The sequence below is a fragment of the Charadrius vociferus genome, unplaced genomic scaffold, assembly GCF_000708025.1.
Source record: "Charadrius vociferus isolate BGI_N301 unplaced genomic scaffold, ASM70802v2 scaffold423, whole genome shotgun sequence".
Classification (NCBI taxonomy): Eukaryota; Metazoa; Chordata; class Aves; order Charadriiformes; family Charadriidae; genus Charadrius; species Charadrius vociferus.
This window is the reverse complement of record NW_009648149.1, coordinates 2,532,564-2,554,987: the sequence shown is the minus strand read 5'-3', so window position 1 is coordinate 2,554,987 and position 22,424 is coordinate 2,532,564. Positions and strand designations below refer to the sequence as shown.

At 44.7% G+C, this 22,424-nt stretch overlaps 1 protein-coding gene across 1 annotated transcript in view; it reads left to right on the top strand.

Annotated features, from left to right (window-relative positions):
- Positions 1–22,424, top strand: part of DNAJC6 (DnaJ (Hsp40) homolog, subfamily C, member 6) — a 39,477-nt gene that overhangs the window by 5,222 nt on the left and 11,831 nt on the right. The window contains exons 2-12 of the mRNA XM_009883970.1: positions 9,296–9,446; positions 10,364–10,413; positions 10,517–10,665; positions 14,715–14,837; positions 16,989–17,122; positions 17,858–18,052; positions 18,420–18,537; positions 19,910–19,989; positions 20,165–20,358; positions 20,452–20,532; positions 21,404–21,850. Of these exons, the coding sequence (XP_009882272.1) occupies positions 9,296–9,446; positions 10,364–10,413; positions 10,517–10,665; positions 14,715–14,837; positions 16,989–17,122; positions 17,858–18,052; positions 18,420–18,537; positions 19,910–19,989; positions 20,165–20,358; positions 20,452–20,532; positions 21,404–21,850 (1,722 nt within the window). The remainder of the gene's footprint in view (positions 1–9,295; positions 9,447–10,363; positions 10,414–10,516; positions 10,666–14,714; positions 14,838–16,988; positions 17,123–17,857; positions 18,053–18,419; positions 18,538–19,909; positions 19,990–20,164; positions 20,359–20,451; positions 20,533–21,403; positions 21,851–22,424) is intronic.

Genomic DNA, 22,424 nt, shown 5'->3' with positions numbered 1-22,424 from the left:
ATCACTACTCTTCTAAAAAAGGAAACAAAAACCCCTCTTCGTGCAAATCCTACATATTGCTTAGCTGATGTTTCAAACAGCATTCTTCAGTTACTATTTCTCAAGCAAAAGTAGAAATATCTCAATTCTTCAAATTTCCGTGAAGCTTACATTTAGGTAGTCTCAAATGAACCTTCAAATGAAAAGCCTTGGGCTCATACAATATTAGTTCTAGCAGCTTATCATAGGAAAACACACGAAGTTCTTGAGCTTCTCTACCCTACAGCGCGCTATGTGCTACCGGTGGCTAGGAGTGCTTCCCAGAGGAGATCAGGGACCCTGTCCCAGCCCAGGGACCGTGATTTCTTGCGGGAAGGGGAATACAGCTTTCCTTGTAGTCGGAGAAGTTCTCCAGGAGGGAGGCAATGCTGCTGCCTGGACATGTGTTGCCCAACAGCAGCAGAAAGGCACAGAAATCTCCCAGTACCAGCGATTCCTGAAGGTGTGAACCCAAACCTATTCATATCCAAAGCAGCTCCTTCAGGAGCTTCTTGGTTCTCCCTATCTCTTCTCCTTCCTCCCGATCCCTATAGTATATGAGCCCCTTGTAAGCTTATAATGGCTTTATTTTCCCAGCCTAACTTCATCTGAAAAGGATGCTTGTAGCTTTTGGGAGTGAGAAGGGCAGAACAACATGGGGTGACCCTTCAGCTAGAGGTAAAGCTGCCGAGAAGTTCTTGGGCAGGTAGTAATGCAACTTTGGGTCTTGAGGCAGTTTCTATCTATTCCAGGCAAAAGGCCTGGAGAGGTGCAGTGCCAGCTAATTGTGGGAAAGTTGCAGTTAAAAAAAAAAAAAAAAACAAACAAAAAAAACCCAAAAGAAACAAACTCAAACAACAAAAAACCCAACTACTCCCAACAAAGATGATTAGGGGATTAGAATATCTCTGTTATGAGGAAAGGCTGAGGGACTTGGGGCTTTTCAGTGTGCAGAAGAGAAGACTGAGGGGGGGATCTTATCAATGCTTGTAAATCCTTCAAGGGAGGGTGCCAGGGGGATGAGAACAGTCTGGTTCCAGTGGTGCCCAGTGACAGGACAAGAGGGAATGGGCACAAACGTGCCCATAGGCAGTTCCATCTCCACCTGAGGAGGGCCTTCTCTGCTGTGAGGGCGGCAGAGCAGTGGCACAGGCTGCCCAGAGAGGTGGGGGAGTCTCCCCCTCTGGAGCCATCCCAAACCCGCCTGGACGCCATCCTGTGCCACTGCTGGAGGTGCCCCTGCTCTGGCCGGGGGTGGCACTGGGGGAACTCCAGAGGGCCATGCCAGCCCTCACTAGTCTGGGATTCTGGAATTCTGTTCCCTCACTTGAATAAATTATTGAAGATGTTGTAATGCTCAGTATGTCTGTGCTGTGAGATGGGTCTGTGCTGAACCCTCCGTGCGCTGAACCAGTCCCCTTATGGTGGAAGGGGGATGTTGCCTGGGGAGCGGTGGCTTTGGCAGCTGCCCGTGCTGCCTGTCCTTGCCTCCTGAAAGCTCTTTCTGTGCTCATCTCCTGTAGCTCATCCTCTCCCAACCTCACCTAGTATTGCTTCTACAGTTGCAGTTTGTATTACTGCCTCTGTATCTTACACAAAGTACCTGCTTAGGAAAGAAATATTCTGGATTTCCCCCCACATTTTGGAGCTGGCCATGCTCTGGGGGACCTCCCTGCGGCTGTGTCTCCTCTCTGGGTAGTCATCCCCAACTCGCCTCTGGTGAAGCCAGCTCTCCCCTCCTGCTCGAGAACCGCTGGGGTTTGTCTTGAGCAGTCTCATCGTTAATACGCTTATTGCAAAACAGCCAAACTGCGCGGGTTTTGGAGTGAGGGATAATACTGGTTTATAATCTCATGTGATTTGTGATCTGATGAGCTCTTATGTTGCGTTAGGCTCCTTGGCTTGTAGCGTGTCTCCTGCTTCCCTGTGCCCTTTGAGAGTCTAAACATCCTCATAGCCTGCTCTTAAACTTCCCTTTGGCCACGCTGAAGTCACTGTCATGGGCTTTAACCTCTTTTCTTGGGCATTGCGTTTGCCAAAGCAGCCTCCAACCTGCATGCCTCCATGATGTGTTTTAAAGCATCAGGACAAGCAAAACCTGGGTATGGGGGTCCTGGCGATGGCGTTCTCAGATGGCAGGGCCCTCTTCTGCCGCTGTCATCCTGCAGTTCTACTCTGCACGTGTTTTGCTGTTTGTTTTTCCAGAATAATACTTTAAGATATCTGTGCTCAGCATTGTAGGGAATCTGTCTCTACCAGGAATCTGGGACAGCAGTGGAGGAGGGGAGAGATGAGACTGGTAGCAAAAAAAAAAATAATTTTTCAGGATCTGAAAGTCTGAGGAGCTTCTCAAGAATTCCTGCAGGTAGAAGTGCTCTCCTTTCCTGTGAATGCCCCTTTATTGCTGTTTTAAATGCCCCTCTTGCTGCTGACTTCTCCCCAGCCTCTTTGCAAACCACCACTCGGTGCCTGTTAAAAAGCTGATGTAATTATGACACTTGGGCTACGTCTGATCGAAGAGTGGATATAAGTGCATATAATAGCATAGATGTTTTGGAGTCTTTCCTTAAATTTGATAAAGCTCAGCTGTCCAGAAGAGAGCTACATGCTGGAAGGAACAGTTAGGGAGGTCTGAGGTTGTGCTTTTAAAATATAGTTGACAAATGAAGCGCTTGGATCTAAACACTATTGATTATTGCTGGATGCGAAGGAGCCACCTGCCCAGAGATTTTCACTTAGGAGTACCTGCTGCCCTCCCCTCTGAAAGGGGAGTTTAAACTCTTCCAGTAATGTCTGCAAATTGATTTGCAATCCCTTGAAAGACAAAGCGCTGAGGATGGAAGACAGACTCAGTGTGGGAAATGGCTGGAGATGGGGATGCTGAGGGTACTGAGGCACGTGGGGACTCTGCTCTGCTTGGGCTGGTTTGGCTCTCCATCCATTTTTTTTGCACACATACCCCTCCATACATGACATACCTATATGAGGATGCTCTGACAGTGTCGTGGCAGGGGTGCCTGCAGCAGGGCTGCTCCTGCTCCCCTCCGCACGCTGCGTGGGCTCTCATGCTACGCCGAGGTGAAGCCCATCCATAGGACGATGGGGCTGCAGCAGCCTGGCTTTATATCCCTTGGTGTGAAATCGCGTTCCGTGTTACACAGGCTTTGCTGGGAAAGCTGTGTGTGGGAGGAACGTGAGCTGGTGGGGCTGCTGGGGGCAGGCAGAAGCACAAATAGTATCATTTTTTGCTGAGTGTTCCTTAAAAACAATTTGGGCTTTGTTGCCGAAGCCACAACAACAGCAGCTCAACTTCTTTCAGTTCGGGGACCTGTAGAAGGGCCCTTTCTACCAAGGCACAGGACAGCTTCCACCATGTCCCTCGCTCACCTTTCGTGCTGTGCCCTGGTAATAGTTTGGGGGGTGGGAGAAATGCAAGCAACCCCCCCTGAAATACTTGTGGGGAGGGAAAAGGCCACAGCAAGTGGCTAAAAACTTCCAGAAATGTGGAATCTGGGACATGTATGCAGCAGCTCACAAGTTAGTTGTTGTTTTTTTTTTTCCCTCATCATAGTGTCAGGGCCTCGCGGTACTGTAGAAAGAGAATACAGAGGAATATTTAATACCCTCAAACTAGCCCCTTCTTCTGGGAGAGTGGGAGACGAAGGCTTTAATGCTTTGCTAGAGAAGAACCGACGGTTTAGCTCCCCTCCATCTCCAGAGAAAGCACAGGCAGTAGCTCTCGGAGGGGGGAAAAAAATAATTAAAGAACTAGTCTGTTGAAGAGACTATTACATATAGTCTGGGCAGACTGAGGTAAACCTGCTTCCTTTCCTATGGTTTCATGTCTGCTTTTTGTCTGCCCTTTACAGGCAAAAAGGGTCTGTTTACTCTTGCTAAGTAACCTATGAAATGCAGTACTTCACTGCCTGATCTGCAATTTCTAGACATCTTGCTTTCACCTCTCTGCTCTCAAGCTAAGTATTGCTTCATCAGCATAAATATTCAGACTGACACAGTCTTAAATGCCTTTTAAATGTCGGCTTATTTCCCCCTTAGCTCTCTGGAGACAGGAATTCATGCCCTGTGGTTTGTAGGGTTTGTGGGTTGCCTGGGGGGGGCTGTTGCTCAGGGACCCCCCAGGCAGACGAGGGCCACGATGTGCAGATCTTGCAGGAAAAGCTTCCAAATGGGGCATTTCTCACTTGTCCCAAGTGGTGAGCATCTTCATCAGATGGTGGTAGTGTGGAACCCTCTGTTGCTGGCTCCTCCCTGGTCCCCTGCAAAACCTCTGGCTGGAGGTGATGGTGGCTGGTGTTCCCATCACGCAGGGTCACACCTGTTTCACTCACCCCTTTTGGGCCTCAAAAGCCAGTCTTTCAAGCTGGACTGGTTTAAGTGTCTTTGCACTTGAGACTAGGCACAAACACTGCTTGTGGGACTGCAGCAAGAGGGGATGAGTGGCCCTTCATGGGGATACGGGTGGTGTTTCCCTTCTGGATACAGCGCAGTTTCTTTCTCTGTCCACGTGCAGAAGATGAGTTTCTGAGTTTGGCTAATATATACACTTTGGTTTTGCTCTACTAAGGGAAGACAGATGACAGCAGGTCTCTTGTATTTGATGGGTATTGATGGGTATCAGTCTCACTGCAAGCTCCCAACACCCAGAAGCTGTCCTAAAGCATTCCATGTTGCTCTGGTGTAATGCTTGTGCCTTTGGTGAGGAGGTGACGGTGGGACAGCAGGCAGAGAAGCTGTGCTCAGCTGTTCCCGTACAGGAGTGCATCCTTCTGAACCTCCCTGGTGATCAGTGTTCTCCTCCGAAGCTGTGCACCCCCTGCGGTGGGATGTGTCTATAGGGACCGCACTGTCTTGTCAGTCTCTCTGCCTTGGGAGAAGTTCTCCTCCTGCACTGCACATCCTTTTCCTGGTACTTTGTAAAATTAACTAGAAGAGTGCTTCAGTGCTTTAATTAAGACTTCTACACTCTCCAGCTTCCATCCTGTACAGCACAAGGCTGGTGCTGTCAGCAGAGGCTCCTTCTGTTGAAATCCCACCCTTTGGCTGCTGATGAGAAAGGACTGTGATAGGAATGCTGCTGTGTGAGATATTTTGGTTTGGTAAGGAGATGCAGCAGGTTGCTGCTGGATTTGGTGACTGCTGGAGGTTTATTCTGAATGCAGAATAGTCTCTTCTCAAGCAGGCATTAACTCAGGGCAAATACCTTCAGCCAGAACAAATGCAGACTTCACCGTGTCAGCTGCATGGATGAAGTTGTCTCTTTCACACTGCTCTGTTGACTTGAAGCGCTTCCGAGATCATCGTTGCCATCACTTAACAGAGGTATTCAAGAAGAGCCATCCCATGCATCTCGTGCTTTGCAGCATGCGGGCAGCAGTAAAACTGTTACATTAGAAGCTCCTTTATTAGGAAATGAAAAGGCTGTCGTGAGCAAGCCATCCCTCTGAAACCTGTGCTACAAATACAGGTCAGAAGCGCGTCTCTGAAGCACACTAAGCCTTTTGGGGAATATCCAATAACTGGGTTAATAAAGAATTCTTGCCACGGAAGGAGCAAGATGCACATAGAGACTAATTCTCCATAATGAGACTTCCGGGCAGCAACTTCAACCCATGGTCAACGTTAACTGAACTGCTCTGTGACAACATGCCAAAAGCTGGGATGTGAGCCACATGGCAGGCTCCTGCGTCGCTCTTTTGCAGCGAACTATTTCTACACAGACAAGCTTGTGAGTTCCTGTTCTGTACCAGAAGATGCTTCTGGGGCTTGTGTGGGGTCTGTGAGTGTTAATCTTGGCTCTGGCTGCAGCATAAGCAAATGTGTGCATGGGACACAGTTCCTCAGGGGATGGAGGGAGCGTCATGTGCCCCAGGCACTTCATTTTAATACAAAATGTCCCTTTTGCTGTTGTGCTGAGGGAGAGAACTGTTCCTCTCTTCTGGGTTTACCAACTGACTCTGGAAGGAAGATCTTTCTGAGCAAGGGAATGCCATTACGCTGATAACCCAATATCCTGACCAAGACAGTGGTGATCACCTTATCTGCACACTGAAACCTGAACCTCCTTCCTGCCGGGCTCTGAGAGGGAGAAACGATGGGCTCATCCTTCAGACTTGGCGAGTGTCTTCCATCCTTCTGCCACAAGAACAGGTCGTAGTCCTCTGCTGATGTGCTTGAGGGAAAACTCAACTGCTCTTTTCTCAGGACTTACGTGTTCAGGAAAATTAAGCTGATGAAGACAGCTGCCTCTGAGCAGGGTTCAAGGATGTGTAGGTGATGCTCAGCCAGGTGGTGATGACTTCCACAGGAGACATGCGGGATGTGGGACTCAGCCCTCCCTGTCCTGGTGCCCTGTTCCAGCAGCTGTTACACATGACCCAGGGTACAGCAGCCGTCCTTTATGAAGGTCTGCAGTAGCTCTGAAGGTCTCCGTTTACAAGAGGGACTTAGCACAGAAAGGTTTTATTCAGCAAAAAAATGCAGGGGCAGGCTACCTTTTTAATCAAATTTTTTTTGGCTGTTCTTGCAGGTTTCTGTATATATTGCCAGGTTTGTGTGTTAATGCATTAACTCGTTCTGCTCCTCTATAGATCTTTATGCTTTGTAGGAGACACTGTCAGGCAGAGGAGCCTTTGAATGTATTTATTTTGCTCTTCTATGAGCAGTCTGTGAAGACTGTATTGTTCCCAGTGACTGCAAAAGCCAAGGATGCTCCTCTGATCCAGTGAGTAAAAGATACGTGACCAAATTACTGCATCAGTATAGCACGACGTACTGCAATGTTGTAAGCTTCCTCAACAGCTTCACAAGAGCTCAGTAATACTTCCTTCATGTTAAATCTTAAATACTAGTTTTGTGCTCTTGGTTAAGTAGCACCAGCTTGTGTTTCTTCATTACCCATCCATTCTTACTCTCTGTTTTAGTGTACGTTGTAAACTTGGAATAAATTGCTGCTGCTTCTTTTAGAAATATAGTGACATTCTCATTCTCTCTCTGTTTCTCCTCCCCTGCCTCAGGTTGATTGCTAAAGATTCCAGGTTTCCATACTCTTGAAGCCTTTCTGTTACTCTCCTACAGCATTTCCAACAAAAAAATTTGTCCTCTAATCCCTTTGCCCCCCTTTCCTTGTTCCAAGTTACCACCTTTCTGCCTTTCTTTCTTTTAACAGCTGACCTGCAGAACTGAAAGTACCTTTTGACTGTTCCCTCCCCCTTCCACCCCTGGCTCTTCTAGCACAGTAATACGAAAGCAGAGTTTTTGAAGAGAGATCAGACACTGATTCAATACTTGGAAGTCAACGAGCTACTTTGATTTTTTTTTTCTCTTGTTTGTTTTTTTTTTAATCATATTTGAAGTAGATACTTGCAAGTGGTTTGGCAAAAGATGCCTTGAGAAGTCATCTTCTGTTCTGAAGCTGGCAGAGTGCAGGGGAGAAGAGCTGGCCTCTGATTTTACCAGTCTAGCACGTGGATCGTGTGCATGTGGAACATGACCACATCAGAATGCATTCAGCACCCTCTATGCATATGGGAATAAATAGCATTTTGTTACCAATGGAGACTCCAGTTTAAAGATATTCACTGAAAGTTCACTCCAGGTTTGAAAGAGTAAATGCCTCTTAGATGGGTTTGGTAATCTACAGACTAAATCATAGGAGCCTTTTTAGCTGTAGGTTTTGTCATATTTCTTAATAGCTTAAATTCCTTTAGAATATTTTTTTGTAATGATGACTATGTGAGCAATATTTCAATAGTATGTATCTAACATTACTCATGGATGTGTTATAGAACCGGAGAAGCGGTAGTTGTAAGGTCTCTTTGTAAAATATGTAATGAGCACTAGCAATGCCACTAGCCTGCCTTAACTGAGATAAATCTTCCTCGTTTCTGGGTCCTGGAGTAATTAATAATGACCAGCATGTTCATTTTACAAAGCAGCTGTCCCATGGCTCTACAGCAGGACAAATGTTCTCAGGCTTTCTGGGTGCTCTGGGAAAGGCAACTCTTAACAGATGACTACCTGAGAGCGTGGCGTGTATTTACATGGGTTGTTTGTTGCTTAATTTGCTATGCTAGAGGATCTAGCTCTTCTGACTAATCTGATGTAAGGAGGTAACAAATGTATAATTACACAAATGTAGTTAAAGTTTGCCAAGATCAAAATAGTTGAGGCCTAGTGAACAGAATGCAATGTAAGTAGTCAAGAGCTTAATTTATAGCTAATAAGCAGTTAAAATATCACTTTACTAGGCTTGTATCTAACAATTCTGCAATAACAAACCCACACTTACTTAGGTCTACATCCAATTTATTATACTTTCCTGAGAATGACTGACGCTATTAACACAGCACTGCTATAATGAGGGCTGCAACAAATCAGTTCTTGGTAAAGACAGTGGAATAGTTATTCTATTCTAATTGCCAAATTCAAACACTTTAGGTGTAAGGCCATGTCACAGTCCATCAAAACAACACTTCAAATGACTTTTGCTCTATGTCAGTCTCCTACTGACTTTGCAGCTTTGTGCCACTTCAAGCTGTGAAGGAAAAGCTTACCGAGGAGGTCAGCCCTGCTCTGCTTCAGTCGTAGCAATTTGCTGAGTCCTGGGCTACAGCTGCAAATGTACAAATATCCAAAAAGGTTCTCATTCTCAGCTGGGAATTTTAATTCCTGAACTTTTCTTCTTTTCTTGCCAAAACCCAAACTTCTATCTTCTTCCACTTGGGCAAATCTAACTGGACTCTTAAGTACCTTAAAATCACTCTGACTTCTCCTATATCCATAGAAATGGATAGCCACAAGACAACTCTCGGTCATCAACTGTGGTCAAACTGGCAGCTGAGACAACCAGGTTGAAGACCTGTCATATATACCAGTGTTTCTTTCTTACCCCTGTGGAGGTGGTCGTTGATTTGGTCTTGGTTATGATCAGCAAATTGGCTGCATGCTGAAGAGCTGATCTTGCTTTGGGTTGGGTTGAGAAGTGAGGGAGCTTGTGTGTTTGTTGTCCATACTGTACTGATACTAAACAGTCAACCTATACACAATGCTGAGAGTCAGTGAGGGCTTCTGAGCCCACCTGGTAAGAGCGTGCTCTCTCATCTCTGGAAAAATCATGACTTGAAAACTACTTTTGCCCTACGCTTGACATGAAGCAGCACACGTGAATACATTGGGTCTGAATAGAGCAGTGGGTTTGTTGGCTCTGTGGATTTGTTCCAAACAAGTGATGTTGGCTTTGGTTTTGTTGTACTTGAAGGTGCCTCATCACCAGACATGGAGTCCAGCTATGGGGGAGGCTTGCTAGATATGGTGAAAGGAGGAGCAGGGAGACTCTTCAGCAATTTGAAGGATAACCTGAAGGATACCCTGAAAGATACATCTTCAAAGGTCATGCAATCTGTTGCCAGGTACAGTACAGCTGAAGCTGCCTAACACAGGTAAAATCACTAGCTGCAAAGTGCTGGTCTGAGCTGCACTCTTAACTAGCACAGCACAACTTCCAGCTAACCTAATGAAGGAAGGAGGTGAAAAATCACAAGTGATGACTTTGATTCCATCTCATAATTGGTATTTGGCCTTAAGGAAGCAGGAAAGCCAAAAAAAAAATAATCTAAGCTTCATGCTAAGTGAGCATCAACATCCTGAAATCTGGAAAATCCCACCCCCCCCTTAATGAAAATGGAGCACTTGGTCCCCAATTCCTTTCTTGACCCCTGTGGGGTCCTTCTACTCAGCCACCACTGAAATATTTTGTCACTGAAAACTGTCTCATGTTGTATGCCTTAGCTCTGCTGTGCAAGGGGACTCTTCTTGCTGATGTAACTCTTCCCTTTGCCATAGCCACTTCTTGAGTTGAAGAAAGAGCTGAGGTGACTTTGCTTTGTCTGCCTCTGCTGGTGGCGTCCCCTGTGCTTGGCACTCTACCTGCCTCTGAGCGATATGGGGCTGCGATAAATTAAAGAAACTTAATGTAGGCAAGACCTCAGAGACTTTGAGGAATGTGCAAAGTGCCAAACTGCTAGAGATTTTCCCTGAAAAACTGGCACTGAAAATTAATGACAAAAGGGAAAAGGGACCTTTTTTGCAAGCTTCTGCATCCAGTTAATTGCACATGTGGAAGGGAAGGCTGGGTCACTGTCTGCAGGAAGCTATTTGTACCCTCTTCTTAAGGCATAACGATAAAGGACAAAGAATCCAGTTTAAGATCATTCTTTCCTTGTGTCAAAAGCAGATCTTTGTGGGAAAACGCTGTTCTGGTTCCTGTAATGGGCTGTCTTCTGTAAACATGTGCATAATGTCTGTCTCCTACTTTGTCTTCTTTTAGTTACACCAAGGGGGAGCTAGATATTTCATACATTACCTCAAGAATCATAGGTAAGTACTGCTTATCGGGTAAATAAAACCTGTTGTATCCCAGGGTTCAGAAGCCCATAAACACGTTATGGGGCATGCTCAGCCTGGCTTCTTATGTTTCTAGTGATGTCTTTTCCGGCTGAGGGTGTTGAGCTGGGATTCAGGAACCACATTGAAGATGTACGGACATTTTTGGATTCCAGACATCCTGACCACTACACCGTCTTCAACTTGTCACCCAAGTACTATCGCAGTGCTAAGTTTCACAACCGGGTGAGTGTCTCCTGAGAGGTCTAACGAGTGCAGGGGGGGAAACTTCTTGGGAAAAGGGGCACCAGGTCATTTCTGTCTATTCTGAGTGGCAGAATGTAAGAAGATGAAAAAAGAATTATAGATATTTCTAAGCTGCTGTGGTCACTTCTGGGTTTTGGCTGATGTCTGGGATTGCAGGGATTAAAAAGCTGGGAAGTTCAGGGCATGATGCTTGTGTTAGGAGGCTCTGAGAGTACGTGGCATTGCACTAAGTTGAGTCTGTGCTGCTCTTGGCTCCTGTTAGAAGCTGCTGCAGAGAAATAAGGAGCCAAATGAAAGCACTCTGCAAGAAATTACCAACAAAATAGGTAGATTATTTTCATGTTGAACAATCCTTCAGTTGTGGTTTCATCAAGCAGGAGCCCTTAGCAGGCAAAGCACAGGACTGAAAATTGGATCTAAGAGGCACTTTGGCTCTTCCAGTAGTGTGTGACTTTAAAAACCCACCTCCACTCACTGCCCCAGTTTCCTTCTCTAAAACCAGAACAGCATACGGGAGCATTGCGAGGCTCTGGTTCGTTAATGGCTTTTAGAAGAAATCTCTATGAAATACTGCTGTTGAAATGCAATATTAGATCTAATCTTTCAGAAATCTTCTTGTTCTCTCTTTCCCACAAGGCAGTGATTTTTTTTTTTATTTTTTAAAATGTCTTATTTTTTGTTGCCTTCAATGAAAAAGGCAACAGCATTGCTAGGCTTAACCCTTGGTCAGGGTAAGCGAATTTCATGCTGCATAAGCCTCATTTCATTTTAATTTGAGGTATAGCTGAATCTGTCTTCAGCAATTGCTCTGATCACCAGAAATCCCTCACTTAGGCTTGTAGCAAATTTCTCAGTGGCAATCAGTAACCAGCCATGACTTCAAATATGCGTAAATGAAGGGGGAAGACTAATTAAAAGATATCAAGGGTTCTGAATCTTTGGTCTTGCTTGGTTCTGGTGCATCACTGTTGCTGTTGGGGGGAGAAGAAAGATCTACTTTTGAAAGCCCAGCAGTAAACATCTGTTGGTATATTGCTTGACCTGGCCATAACTCCTCCATCCCCTGTGCTTTATCTCCTACCCTACCCACCAGCTTAACAGATGACTGTGTGTCGCTCTCAGAGCACGACAAGGTGCTTTGTAAGCTATTGCTCTGACATACACAGGAAGAAAATGATGCATCTTTTAATAAAATATTGTACTTTCAGGTTATGGGCTAGGAAATACTGAGTCCAGGTATATTTCAAGGAAACAAAATGTGCAGAACAGAATGCATGGAATCAGATGACGCATGAAACAATTATAAATATGAGGTTGAACTTCATATGTGTTGGGAAAAACATTAATGGGGTTATCAAGGAGGTGAAATCATGCTAAGAGTATCATGCTTTGGATGAGGATGCCAGCTAGTAATCATGCTTTGGATGAGGATGCCAGCTGAGCTGAAGTTTTGAGATACACACTTGTTCTTTGAAGTGAAAGGCCTTTTAATTCCTTTTTTTTCTGTAAAATTTTTGTTGCTAAAATCAAAGTAGGTCATTCTGCTGTGTAGTGGCACAGGATGGAGATGACAGTTAATGTCCTGCTGGGCCATTTTCTTGCCCTGATGTGGCTCTGTGGGTCGTGATGCCCCAAATGCCCAGTCTATTGAGGAGATGAGGGGACTATGAACACTAAAACCTGCTGCTCAAATCTGGTTGTGCTCTGTTCTCCTCCCCACCTCGCCTCCGCAGCAGGAGAGGACAGCTCACGGCTGCTCGAGGAAGTGTGAGCAGTTTGAAAACATATAACTCAAATATAATGTTAAACAAAACCAGACTTCAAAGTCCCCGATGGGTCACGTTCTTGGCTGTTGCTGCTCCACTGCTGAAGTAAAACAAGCACTGGCGGCTGATTTCCAAAGCTCTGGAAGAATCCCTGTTCCTTTTCTCTCAGGTTGTCTTTCATGAGTGGTGGCGAGGTTATATTTGAAATAAATGCCACGCTACATAGTGCGTATTTAATTTCCTAATTGTGAACCAGCAGGCAGATGTGTAATTACAGGCAAAGTAAACATATAATTATGAACTGTTGGGAAATGTATATTATTTACTTGACAAGTGATAATGGCTTTTCCAGATGCTTGACAGTGTGTTGTCATGAGATCTGTTCAGAAGATCGTCAGTGGAGAGTCACTGGTCATATTAATTCTAACAGCCACTTGGAATCTGAATTGTGTTTCAGTGATCTAATTGCAAGTGGATCTTGTGCCTCCAGAAGCCTGCTGCAAAAGTATTCGGGGCTGGGAGGAGAAGACTTTTGCTTGATATAAAATAATAAAATAACTGGTGTGATAATATAAAATAACTTCCTTATACATAATTTATGGCATCAGTACTCTGGCTCTGTTAAATAATTGAATAAATGTTTATGATCACTCTGTAATTCAGATTTTACATCGGTCCTGTGACTGCAGCAGTGCATGCCCTGCCAGGTCCATGGAACAGAAAGCTAATGCTGCACTGGGGGTTACCATGTAGTGAAACTTGGGGTATTTTGTGCCCCCTCAGCCCTTCCTGAATAGGCACAGAAAAGATAGAGGCAAGGGAAAAATTAAGTGTACACAACAGAAGGAATGAAATAAACTATAGTCCTTGAGACAGGAGAAGATGGAGGATGAGGATAATGCTGTAGAGAGGGTAAATAGGGAATGGTCGTTCTCTGCCTTCCAAAGCTCGAGCATGGCTTGACTTGTTGGGTAGCTTCTACAATGCAAAACCTGCACTTGCTCACCAAATGCACAGCTGAATTTCAGGATATTGTGCAGACCAAAAATTTTTTAGTCTAAAAAGTTATTAGACCTACATCTTAATAGATATAGGATTAGACAAAAAAACTCCCAAATGTTAAGCAGAGGTCCACCAGCTCAGGAAGGCTGGTAGTGGGATGGATGTGCTGGGTTAGGCAGTGCTGCCTGCTTGCTCTGTCCCTGTATCCTCTGGGTGTCACTGGAACTGTGGTTTGAGACAAAACACAGCTCGGTAGTTCTCTGGTTTGAGTTGGGATTCCTGTTTCTGCTATAAGATGTTGTGCAGGTGTATGTAAGAGAACCTTAAACACAGGTTTTATGAAACCTGGAGCACTTCCTTCCTCTCAGAGATGAAACGGTCAGGTATGGAAATCATATGGCTATTTCAGAACATCTGGGCAAACCATCTCGTTCCTACCCCTGGTTCTCATTAAGCAGGATCCAAATCTCAGCGGAGAGAGAACCAATTCTTTGTCTGAGGGCAAGCCTGATGACATTTCTCCTTTAAATTTCTTCTAGCCAGAAATGCCTTTTTAAAAAGATATTTGAATTTAAACCAGATGAAACAGATGTCTGTAGAAGGCTATTTGATGTGCTGTTTGAGACTGCAAGGACTGTTCTGGAGATAAGCATTATGACTTAGAACTAGTACATCAATGAATAGTAACTAGACATACTTCAGGATTTGTGATTTTTCAGCTCTAAGTCATTCATTTTTCTAGTTCATATCTTAACTATACTCGGATATTATTTTTTTTAACAGAATTTTCCCTTTCATTAGCTTAATATCTGTCAAACAGGTCTTGAAAATCCTATGGCACAAAATAACTGAAAACAACAGATGCTCAGTATCCTTTGAAAATCAGAGCCGTAGTTTTTAGGGACAAGTTGTATGAAGGCTTTAAGAGCAGAAATCAATGTGCTGTGGAGAGACTGGAGTGTTGTGAAAGGCCACTCAAGATAATCTGACTTGGAATGTAATTTTTTTTAAAAAATGTATAGTCAGTGACAATACATCAATATTATGTTATTCAATTGAGAATTCCTTTTTGCTTGCCGCCTCATAATTCATGAAAGTCACAAAGCAGAATTATGCATGAGAAAAGACGGAGTAGGTTTCAAGCACATAACTCTAGGTTGTAAAAGAGAAGTACGTTCCTTGGCAGAAAGCCTTTGTAGAAGCATGCCTTGCTTAATGCTCTTGGGAAGCTGCCTTTTGTTCACTGTGCGACTCCTGTAGGTATCCGAATGTAGCTGGCCAGTACGACAAGCGCCCAGTCTGCACAACCTCTATGCCGTCTGTAAGAACATGCACAACTGGCTGCAGCAGAACCCCAAAAATGTGTGTGTCATCCACTGCATGGTAAGTACACCAGAAAGTGACCATGGTTTTAGACCTGTGAGTCAAGTCACATTGCATGTCTGGACTCTGTGTACAAGGATAGTGACAATTTCTAAAAGAAAAAGAAGTCTAATAAAATGGACCCCCATAGAAGGTGGCTTCATCTTCCATGGGCAGTTACATAGCTAAGCTGGAAGACCTAACACTGAACAAGAAGCAGGGATGCAAAGCAAAAGAGGTCCCAATCCTTCTAGCGGTGAACTACTAGAGGACATGAGTAGCAAAAAGGTTTGAACTTCACCTAAGAACTGACCGTAAAGGTTGTTGGCCTGCTATGGATTTGCATTTTATTGTAAAGTAATCAGAGGACAAAACGCAGCCTCTAGACTGAAGGTTACTGATGGACGCTGGGGAGAAAAAACATAGCTGGGAATGCTGTCAAACTGTGAAACTGGGATTGGCGAAGTCTCTTGTGGTCGCTACTTGTCAGGCCTGCATGAAAAAGTCCAGTTGCCTTCTGCTCCTCTTTGTGCACGACAGCTGATGTGGTGTTATGTCCTCCATAAGGGTTACTCAGTACTGGGCAATGTGTAGATAGGATGCACGAGAGGGGTGTGAGTCTGTATGACTAACTCATAATTTACCTCGTATCACCTTTAATATTGACAGTAATGCCCAAAAGGAGACTTCTGGTTAGCTCCTGGAGCCTAAATTAAATCCAGGCGGCTGTCAGCCCTGATCAGCATAAACCAGAAGGAACGGGGGAAATGACTGACCCCAAAATGCATAGACCTTACATGTTAGTCTGGCATTTCTGCCTTGTGTAGCACAGCCGGGGGCTATGGGATATAAATTCCACTCAAACGGAGATGAAGATGTACTTGATGCCTCCAGTCCTGGAAATCTAGCTCAAGAATCAAATTCCTTTACTGTCCTTTGAGCAATGAATATCAGAGTAATCCTGTAAAGGACAGGGAGTCATTTTTAACACTTTCCAAGGAGTCTACAGGAGCCCGCTAAGCTTACATGAACTTGAGAGATCTTTTAGCCCCTGCTAGTTGCTCTGAAACCTTAAAAAAGCAAATAGCCAGTTAACCTTGAGCATGTGCTCAGGCCCAGCAGGTTATTGGGGTCTGGGGTTAGCTCTGGTATGGCAAATGCTACAGTATGGCTGGAGTGCCGAAAAGGTGCCTGAAATAAGGAATTGCAAGGAGCGTGTGTGACTTTTGACTTGTGTTTCAGACTTTGAGGGTGACTGCCTGTCTGATGGGGCAGTAGGTATCCCACTCCTTGTAAATGAGCCTTGACTTCTGGGCTCTTCTGCCTCCCTCTGACAAGTGGGAGATGAGCTGGGTGGCACGGCACTCTGGCAGCACTGAGCAGGATCTTGTACCCATCGGTGCACTGCAAACGTGCATCCAAAACCAAGTAGGCCTAAGACCTGGATTTTGGTGAAAGCTGGTAGAAATGCTTTTTCTAACCAGAGTTGGGGGTATTGCTCATACGGGTCATCACCTCATATGTTCCTGGGTATAGCAGGGACCTGGGGCACTGGGGATAATTTGATTCTCTCCTGTTCTTTCTGTATTTTTCATCTCTTTGTATCAGTCTGACTCAGCAAACACACTTCCCTTCATCAGACTAAATAAAAGGTAGACCTGTTCAGGATCAATCTATAGGTTGAGGGCTGTGGAGCTGTTTGGCTGAGGGAACCTTGGGCTGGATTTCTTATTTGTGAACTCTTCTAGGTTAAAGTTCTATGAGTTGACTGCCTGCAGCAGTGGGATGGGTGTCCTCTGACCCCTGTGGTCAGTTCCAGACCTATGTTTGAAATAATTATAATATTACAGCTTGGGAGCAGCCATGAAACACCAATGTTTGTAGACAAAATGTACTTCTGGGCTTTCAAAGTAAGTCTAAACCATCTTCAGCTCTGGCTGCTTACTGGATATTATCTTAGCTTTGATCCAGGCCAGTGCTGCTCATTGAAGTCCCCGGTATTAAGCAAATGACAGCACTAGAAAATACCTCATTCTCAAGCGGTCTCATACCTAGTCTTTCTGGAGATATTATTTTATGTGATTTAAGGAAGAGCAGGGAGTGTTCTGCTGAAATTTAAAGGATGTCTCTGATACTTATACATTGTTCTCGCCCTGTCTCTTTCCTTAACAGGATGGCCGTGCAGCCTCAGCCGTTCTGGTCAGCGCGATGTTCTGTTTCTGTCACCTCTTCTCTAATCCAGGCCCTGCAATGCAGTTGCTGAACACAAAGAGACCTGGAATTGTACTGTGGCCATCTCACAGAAGGTAGAGCTAAATGCTATGTGAGGGTGCGTTATTCCTTACACTAAAAACTGCCCAAGCAGTACTCGCGTACTAACCACAACACTTAGTGTTGACAGGTTGTAACTGATGTTTCTGGTCACTTCCATCTTACCCACACTGATACAACAGTAACGGAGGAACAAACCAAATATTATGAGAGCTTTGCTCAGTAGTTCAGGAAAGCTGACAAACCTGTAGTGAACAGGGCCTGGGTGAATCCCTCTCCCTATGTCAGCTTCATCCTTACAGGGGTTTACACTGTAAAAATGTCTTTCACAATTTCCATTAAGCAGAGGAAAAGCTGGCACTCAGAGCAAACCAAAGATCTAGTGTTATGTTAGTCATGTACTAAAGGATTGCTGTTACATACAAAATAATTCATCTGCTATGTGCACATAAAATAGAAGGCAAACTTCTACTGGTAAACCAGAAAAACCATTGCCCAGCACCTTCTCTCCTAAAAGGTGAGGAGGAACGATCATCAGCTCAGAGTTAAAGGACAACTTCAGTCCTCTTGAGCTCTTGTTCTTGTAATTAAACAGAAATAGAAGCATAGATTTTTGGGCCAGCTGCAAGGATGCTGGAGTACATGGAAACTCCAGTCCTGGAACTGTGGAAGAATCGCACTTACATTGGCTTTCAAGGTAGCCTTAAAGTTCACAATGAAAATTAGTCACCTGGCATGGAGATTTCAGTAGTGTCTTTCTCTGTCTGCAGGTATATAGGATACATTTGTGATCTAATAGCAGACAAGCCCATCATTCCTCACTGCAAACCACTTACTATCAAGTCAGTCACCCTCAGTCCAGTCCCCTGTTTCAACAAGCAACGGAATGGGTGCCGGCCCTTCTGTGACATTCTCAGCGGAGAAACCAGAATCCTTACCACTTCCCAGGAGTATGAAAGAATGAAGTGAGTTGCTGTGGTCTCCTCCCATCCTTAGGAGGCTTTCGTTTTGGGTAATGTGGCTAATAGCTGGGCTGCAGTCATTGCCAGACTGCCTGATAAATGATGGAGGATGTTTACTAATTGAAAGTTAGTGCCTAGTGTTGAAGGCCGTCATGTGGTGGGATACCTCCACAGAAGAGAGTTCAGTGCTGTGTTGGTTTTCCCTGTGAAATGTTTGTATTTCAACTAAGCCACTAAGCACAGCACAGAATGCACCTTCTGTGTGCTTCGCCTGAATGAGGTGATAGCTGTTATGTTGACGTTGTTGATGGGTGGTAATGGCATTGTGGAAGGGAGCTTAACTGTGGATTTCCTTCTCCTCCCCTCAAAGAGAATACCGTGTGCAAGAAGGGAAAGTCCTAATTCCACTGGGAGCCACTGTCCATGGAGATGTTGTTGTTTCTGTCTACCATATGAGATCAACCATTGGGGGACGCCTTCAAGCAAAAGTAGGAGTTCGTTTAACTTCTCTTGCATGGTAGAGGCGATGTAGCTAACTGAGATGACTAAATATGGGGTCTAAGAATGCACATGGCACCTTGTGATGTAGAAAGCTTCCTTATTTGACAATAGATATAACACAAATTTGAGCAGTGCCAAGTGAAAAAAAAAAAGTTGCATTTGGAGAAGTCCATGATGCCTCCAGTGTATCTGGAGATGGTGTCTACTGACGGTGCATAGGATCCTTCCGGCTGATACATCAGTAACCAGCTCAGGGCAAACCACCACCAAAGCCTCTACCTACGCACTCTAAGAAGATGAAAGAAGATTTTCTTCTGCTCAAATTAGAATGACTTACTGAGCCATTATTCCTGCATGGTGTCTGTTTTGCTTCCTCTAGAGCAGCCTTCACCTTTTTTGGTCATTGGGGCAAAAAAGGCAATTTAGGTGGATTGGTCAGACATGGAGATAGGAAAGAGCATTTGACCTGCAGGCTGGTCATTTGGAAATGTATTCTATTAAGCCTGGAAAACTTGGATCTGTGAAAACCAAATTGGTAGTTGTCATACACTAAGTTGCTCAATTAACCTTTGTAGTGATGTGGGTTGATCGGCTCACTTAATGAAATAACCTGTCTCAATCGTAGTGACTTAAAGCACAAAGAGCAAGGGAAGAACCAAGTTTTGTCCCACCTGCTTTGAGGTGGTTCACGTGCTCCCTGCAGAAGGGTGCTGCATGGCTGGTCAGGCAGAACAGCCCCCGGACTCCCAAAACTAGCTGGGTGTGGTGGCTACATTCTGATGGTCACATTTTCCTCTGATATTTTAATTTGAGATCTTGATAATTTTCCTAATTGTATGTTCAAAACCTTAGTGTTCAAGTTGCAGAGTGACCAATGAGTGTTTTTTCTCTTCCTAATTTGTGATTGGTGGTTTTTCCTGTACAGATGATGCTTTACTAAAACATCTACTGCAAGTGAAATGGTCTTACATTTTCCTGGGGTACAAACCTGGTGCTCCAGTATAATCAGTGGAAACGGATATCTGTTTCATTTAAGAGCTAAAATGTCAAGTAGATACCAGAAACAAAGGGAAGCAGGGCATGAAGACACATTCCTGAATGCTCTGAAGGCACTTTGCTGTGTGGAGGCAGCAGCAGCAGAATTTAAGGCAGATGGAAATATTTGGGTTTGAGAAGGAAAAGCTCTGCTTTCTGTAGAATAAGCAGAATGAATTAGCTTATAGCAGCTATAATTAGTCTATATAGTAACTGGTAGTAAAGTAGACTTAACTAACTGTCTGCATGTGCTATAAAGAAATATTTTAATTTAATGAATTTAAGCACTTGTTTAGTCTGATCCTCTGCGTTTTTTTTTTTCAGATGACCAACACACAAATATTCCAAATTCAATTTCATACTGGATTCATAGCCCTGGGAACAACCACACTAAAATTCACCAAGTGAGTATTTTAAGCTGAACATTAATCAAATCTGAAGCATAAAAGCCTTATGAAGGCTGAAGGAGAATGTTCACAGATGAAAAAGTCTGTGTGCAGGCATATATTGAAAGACTTTATATAGCTTTGCAGAAATATCCTTTCCCTTTTTAACTGTGCAGCTCTTGTCCCCATTTAGGCCTGAACTGGATGCCTGTGATTCTCCAGACAAATATCCTCAGCTCTTTCATGTTATACTGGAGATAGAAATACAGTCTACCGACAGACAAACCGAATTAACTCCCCCGTGGGAGAACTTCACGACAAAAGACATCAATCCAACCATTCTCTTCTCTTCTCATCAGGAGCATCAGGACACTCTTGCTTTGGCAGGTAGAGCCGCGCAGATTTATTCAATTTACATGCTTAACTGCATGCTGAACTTTGTTTTTCTTAAATTTATTTATTTGCTGCTCTGTGCTGCAGGTAGAGGTCCCACTGATTCACCCCAGGATAACATAAGAAATGTCGGACAGAGTGCATTCTTCTCATCTCTCAGCTGGCAAGGTATGCAGGCTTGGTCTTCAAAGTAAAATCGGCTTCAAACAAGATAAACAACTTCCCCCTCCCTGGAGCAGAGAGTCGGGCTGAAGGATCCGATTGTAACACGTCTTTCCCATTAGATCACAGCGTATTGCTGGTCACACCCTTATGTTGCAATGGAGTGGGAATAAACTTCCTACAATGTCCTCTTCAAACGTTGCCTGCTTGTGCTATCTGTGACAAATTTTGACGTTGTTCTAGTGTAAAGCTTTGCCTGAGGCCGCCTCAATTCTAACACCAAATTTAAGCTGTTTTTTCTCTAATGGTGCACTATATATAGTGCTATGAGGCTGTGGCACTGAGAGTGTTTGTCTGAGAGGCCATTTAATAGGGCTGAACGCCTCAAAAATCTCACAGCGCTGCTGAATGCAGCGTTCCTCCTCTGGCATCAGCACCATGCTGGGTAGGAGCCCAGCGTAAGCGATCCTTCGGGGCACAGCTAGGAGGGCGGCTTATGTCCCTTGTCCTTTCCAGTGAGCCTCGTTTTGCCTGGATTTTAAGGCATGGCTGGAGATGACCCTGGATCCTTGGTCCTGACCCAAAACTCGTTTGGTTTGCGTCTGTAGGCCTGACACTTGCTGGCTCTTCAGGCTTGAGGAGAGTCAATTACCTTCTGTCTGTGTTTCCCGATCAATAAAGCTGCCTTCTTAAAATGCAGACCAGGAGAGACTTTAAGTTATGCTTTGCAAAGGACTTTTTTTTTTTTTTTAAATCCAGCAAAATGCTGCTGTGGTTTTCTCAGTAGCCTTTTGTTCTGCATGTAAGCTGACTTTTATGGGACTTCTGTGATGACAAAACTAACAGCTACCTAATTTTATTTTTAATCATCATTTAGATCAGAAATCTGACAAAAGTAGCTCTCACCCCACCTCAGAGGATCGAGCAGCGTTGGTGCATGAGGAAAGCGAACAGTCAGATGACGAACTCTTGTCCCTTTCCAGTCAGCACAGTAATGCCAGTGGTGACAAGCCTCACGGGACACCAAAACACAGTAAAAAGCAGCAAGAGCCTCCAGCACCACCTCCACCTGAAGACGTGGACCTGCTGGGCCTGGATGGTAGCCCTATGAGCAAGAGTTTTCCCTCGCAGCCCACTGCTGCCCCCTCCAACTCAGACTTGCTGAATGATTTGTTTGGGGTTGGCGGGCCAAGCTCCCAGAGTCAAAGTGGACAGCCTGCTGCTGAGGAGGTCTTCCATGTTGGGGGACCTGGATCTGTGCAGTCAACTCCTCGCCGTTCCGCAGCTTCAGCATCCCCATCCCCGTCCCCAAGGGTAGGAGAAGGTAATAGTGGCTATGCCTAGTGTGTGACTTGGTGGGGCACATGCTTTGAGAATCCCACCTGGGTGATCTGCTCTGGGCTGCTGGATTCCTCTTGGGTACACTCATTTCATGAAAATTAAGAGCTGTGAGTGATCCCAAGAGGCCAGCCAGCTCCTCTGCTTTGAGGCAGGAGCTGGTGCATCTTCACAGTCAAAAACACAAATCAAGTTACCTAGTTTGTTCCCTAAAGTCCTTACTGGAGCTCATTCAAGTGTCTGGCTGACTCCTTACACTGACAGCCACTGGAGATCATCAGTTTTGCTCTTACTCTGTGTTCAGTAATGCATATGAGGAGAATAAGTATTTTTTTTTTTTTAAAAAAAGCCTCTTTAGGTTTTTGGGTGGAACCATAGCAGTTTGAATTGAACTTTTTTTAACTTTAGGGAGTTGGGAGCTATGATGCTGGTCCTGGACTACGAAATGTGGTTACACAGTTCTGTTTCTGGCTTTTCCACAGATGAGATCTTTTTCTTCAAAGCCAGACTGAGATCAGGCTGGTGGAAGGAATGGTTGAGTAGATCTTAGAAAGAGGGTA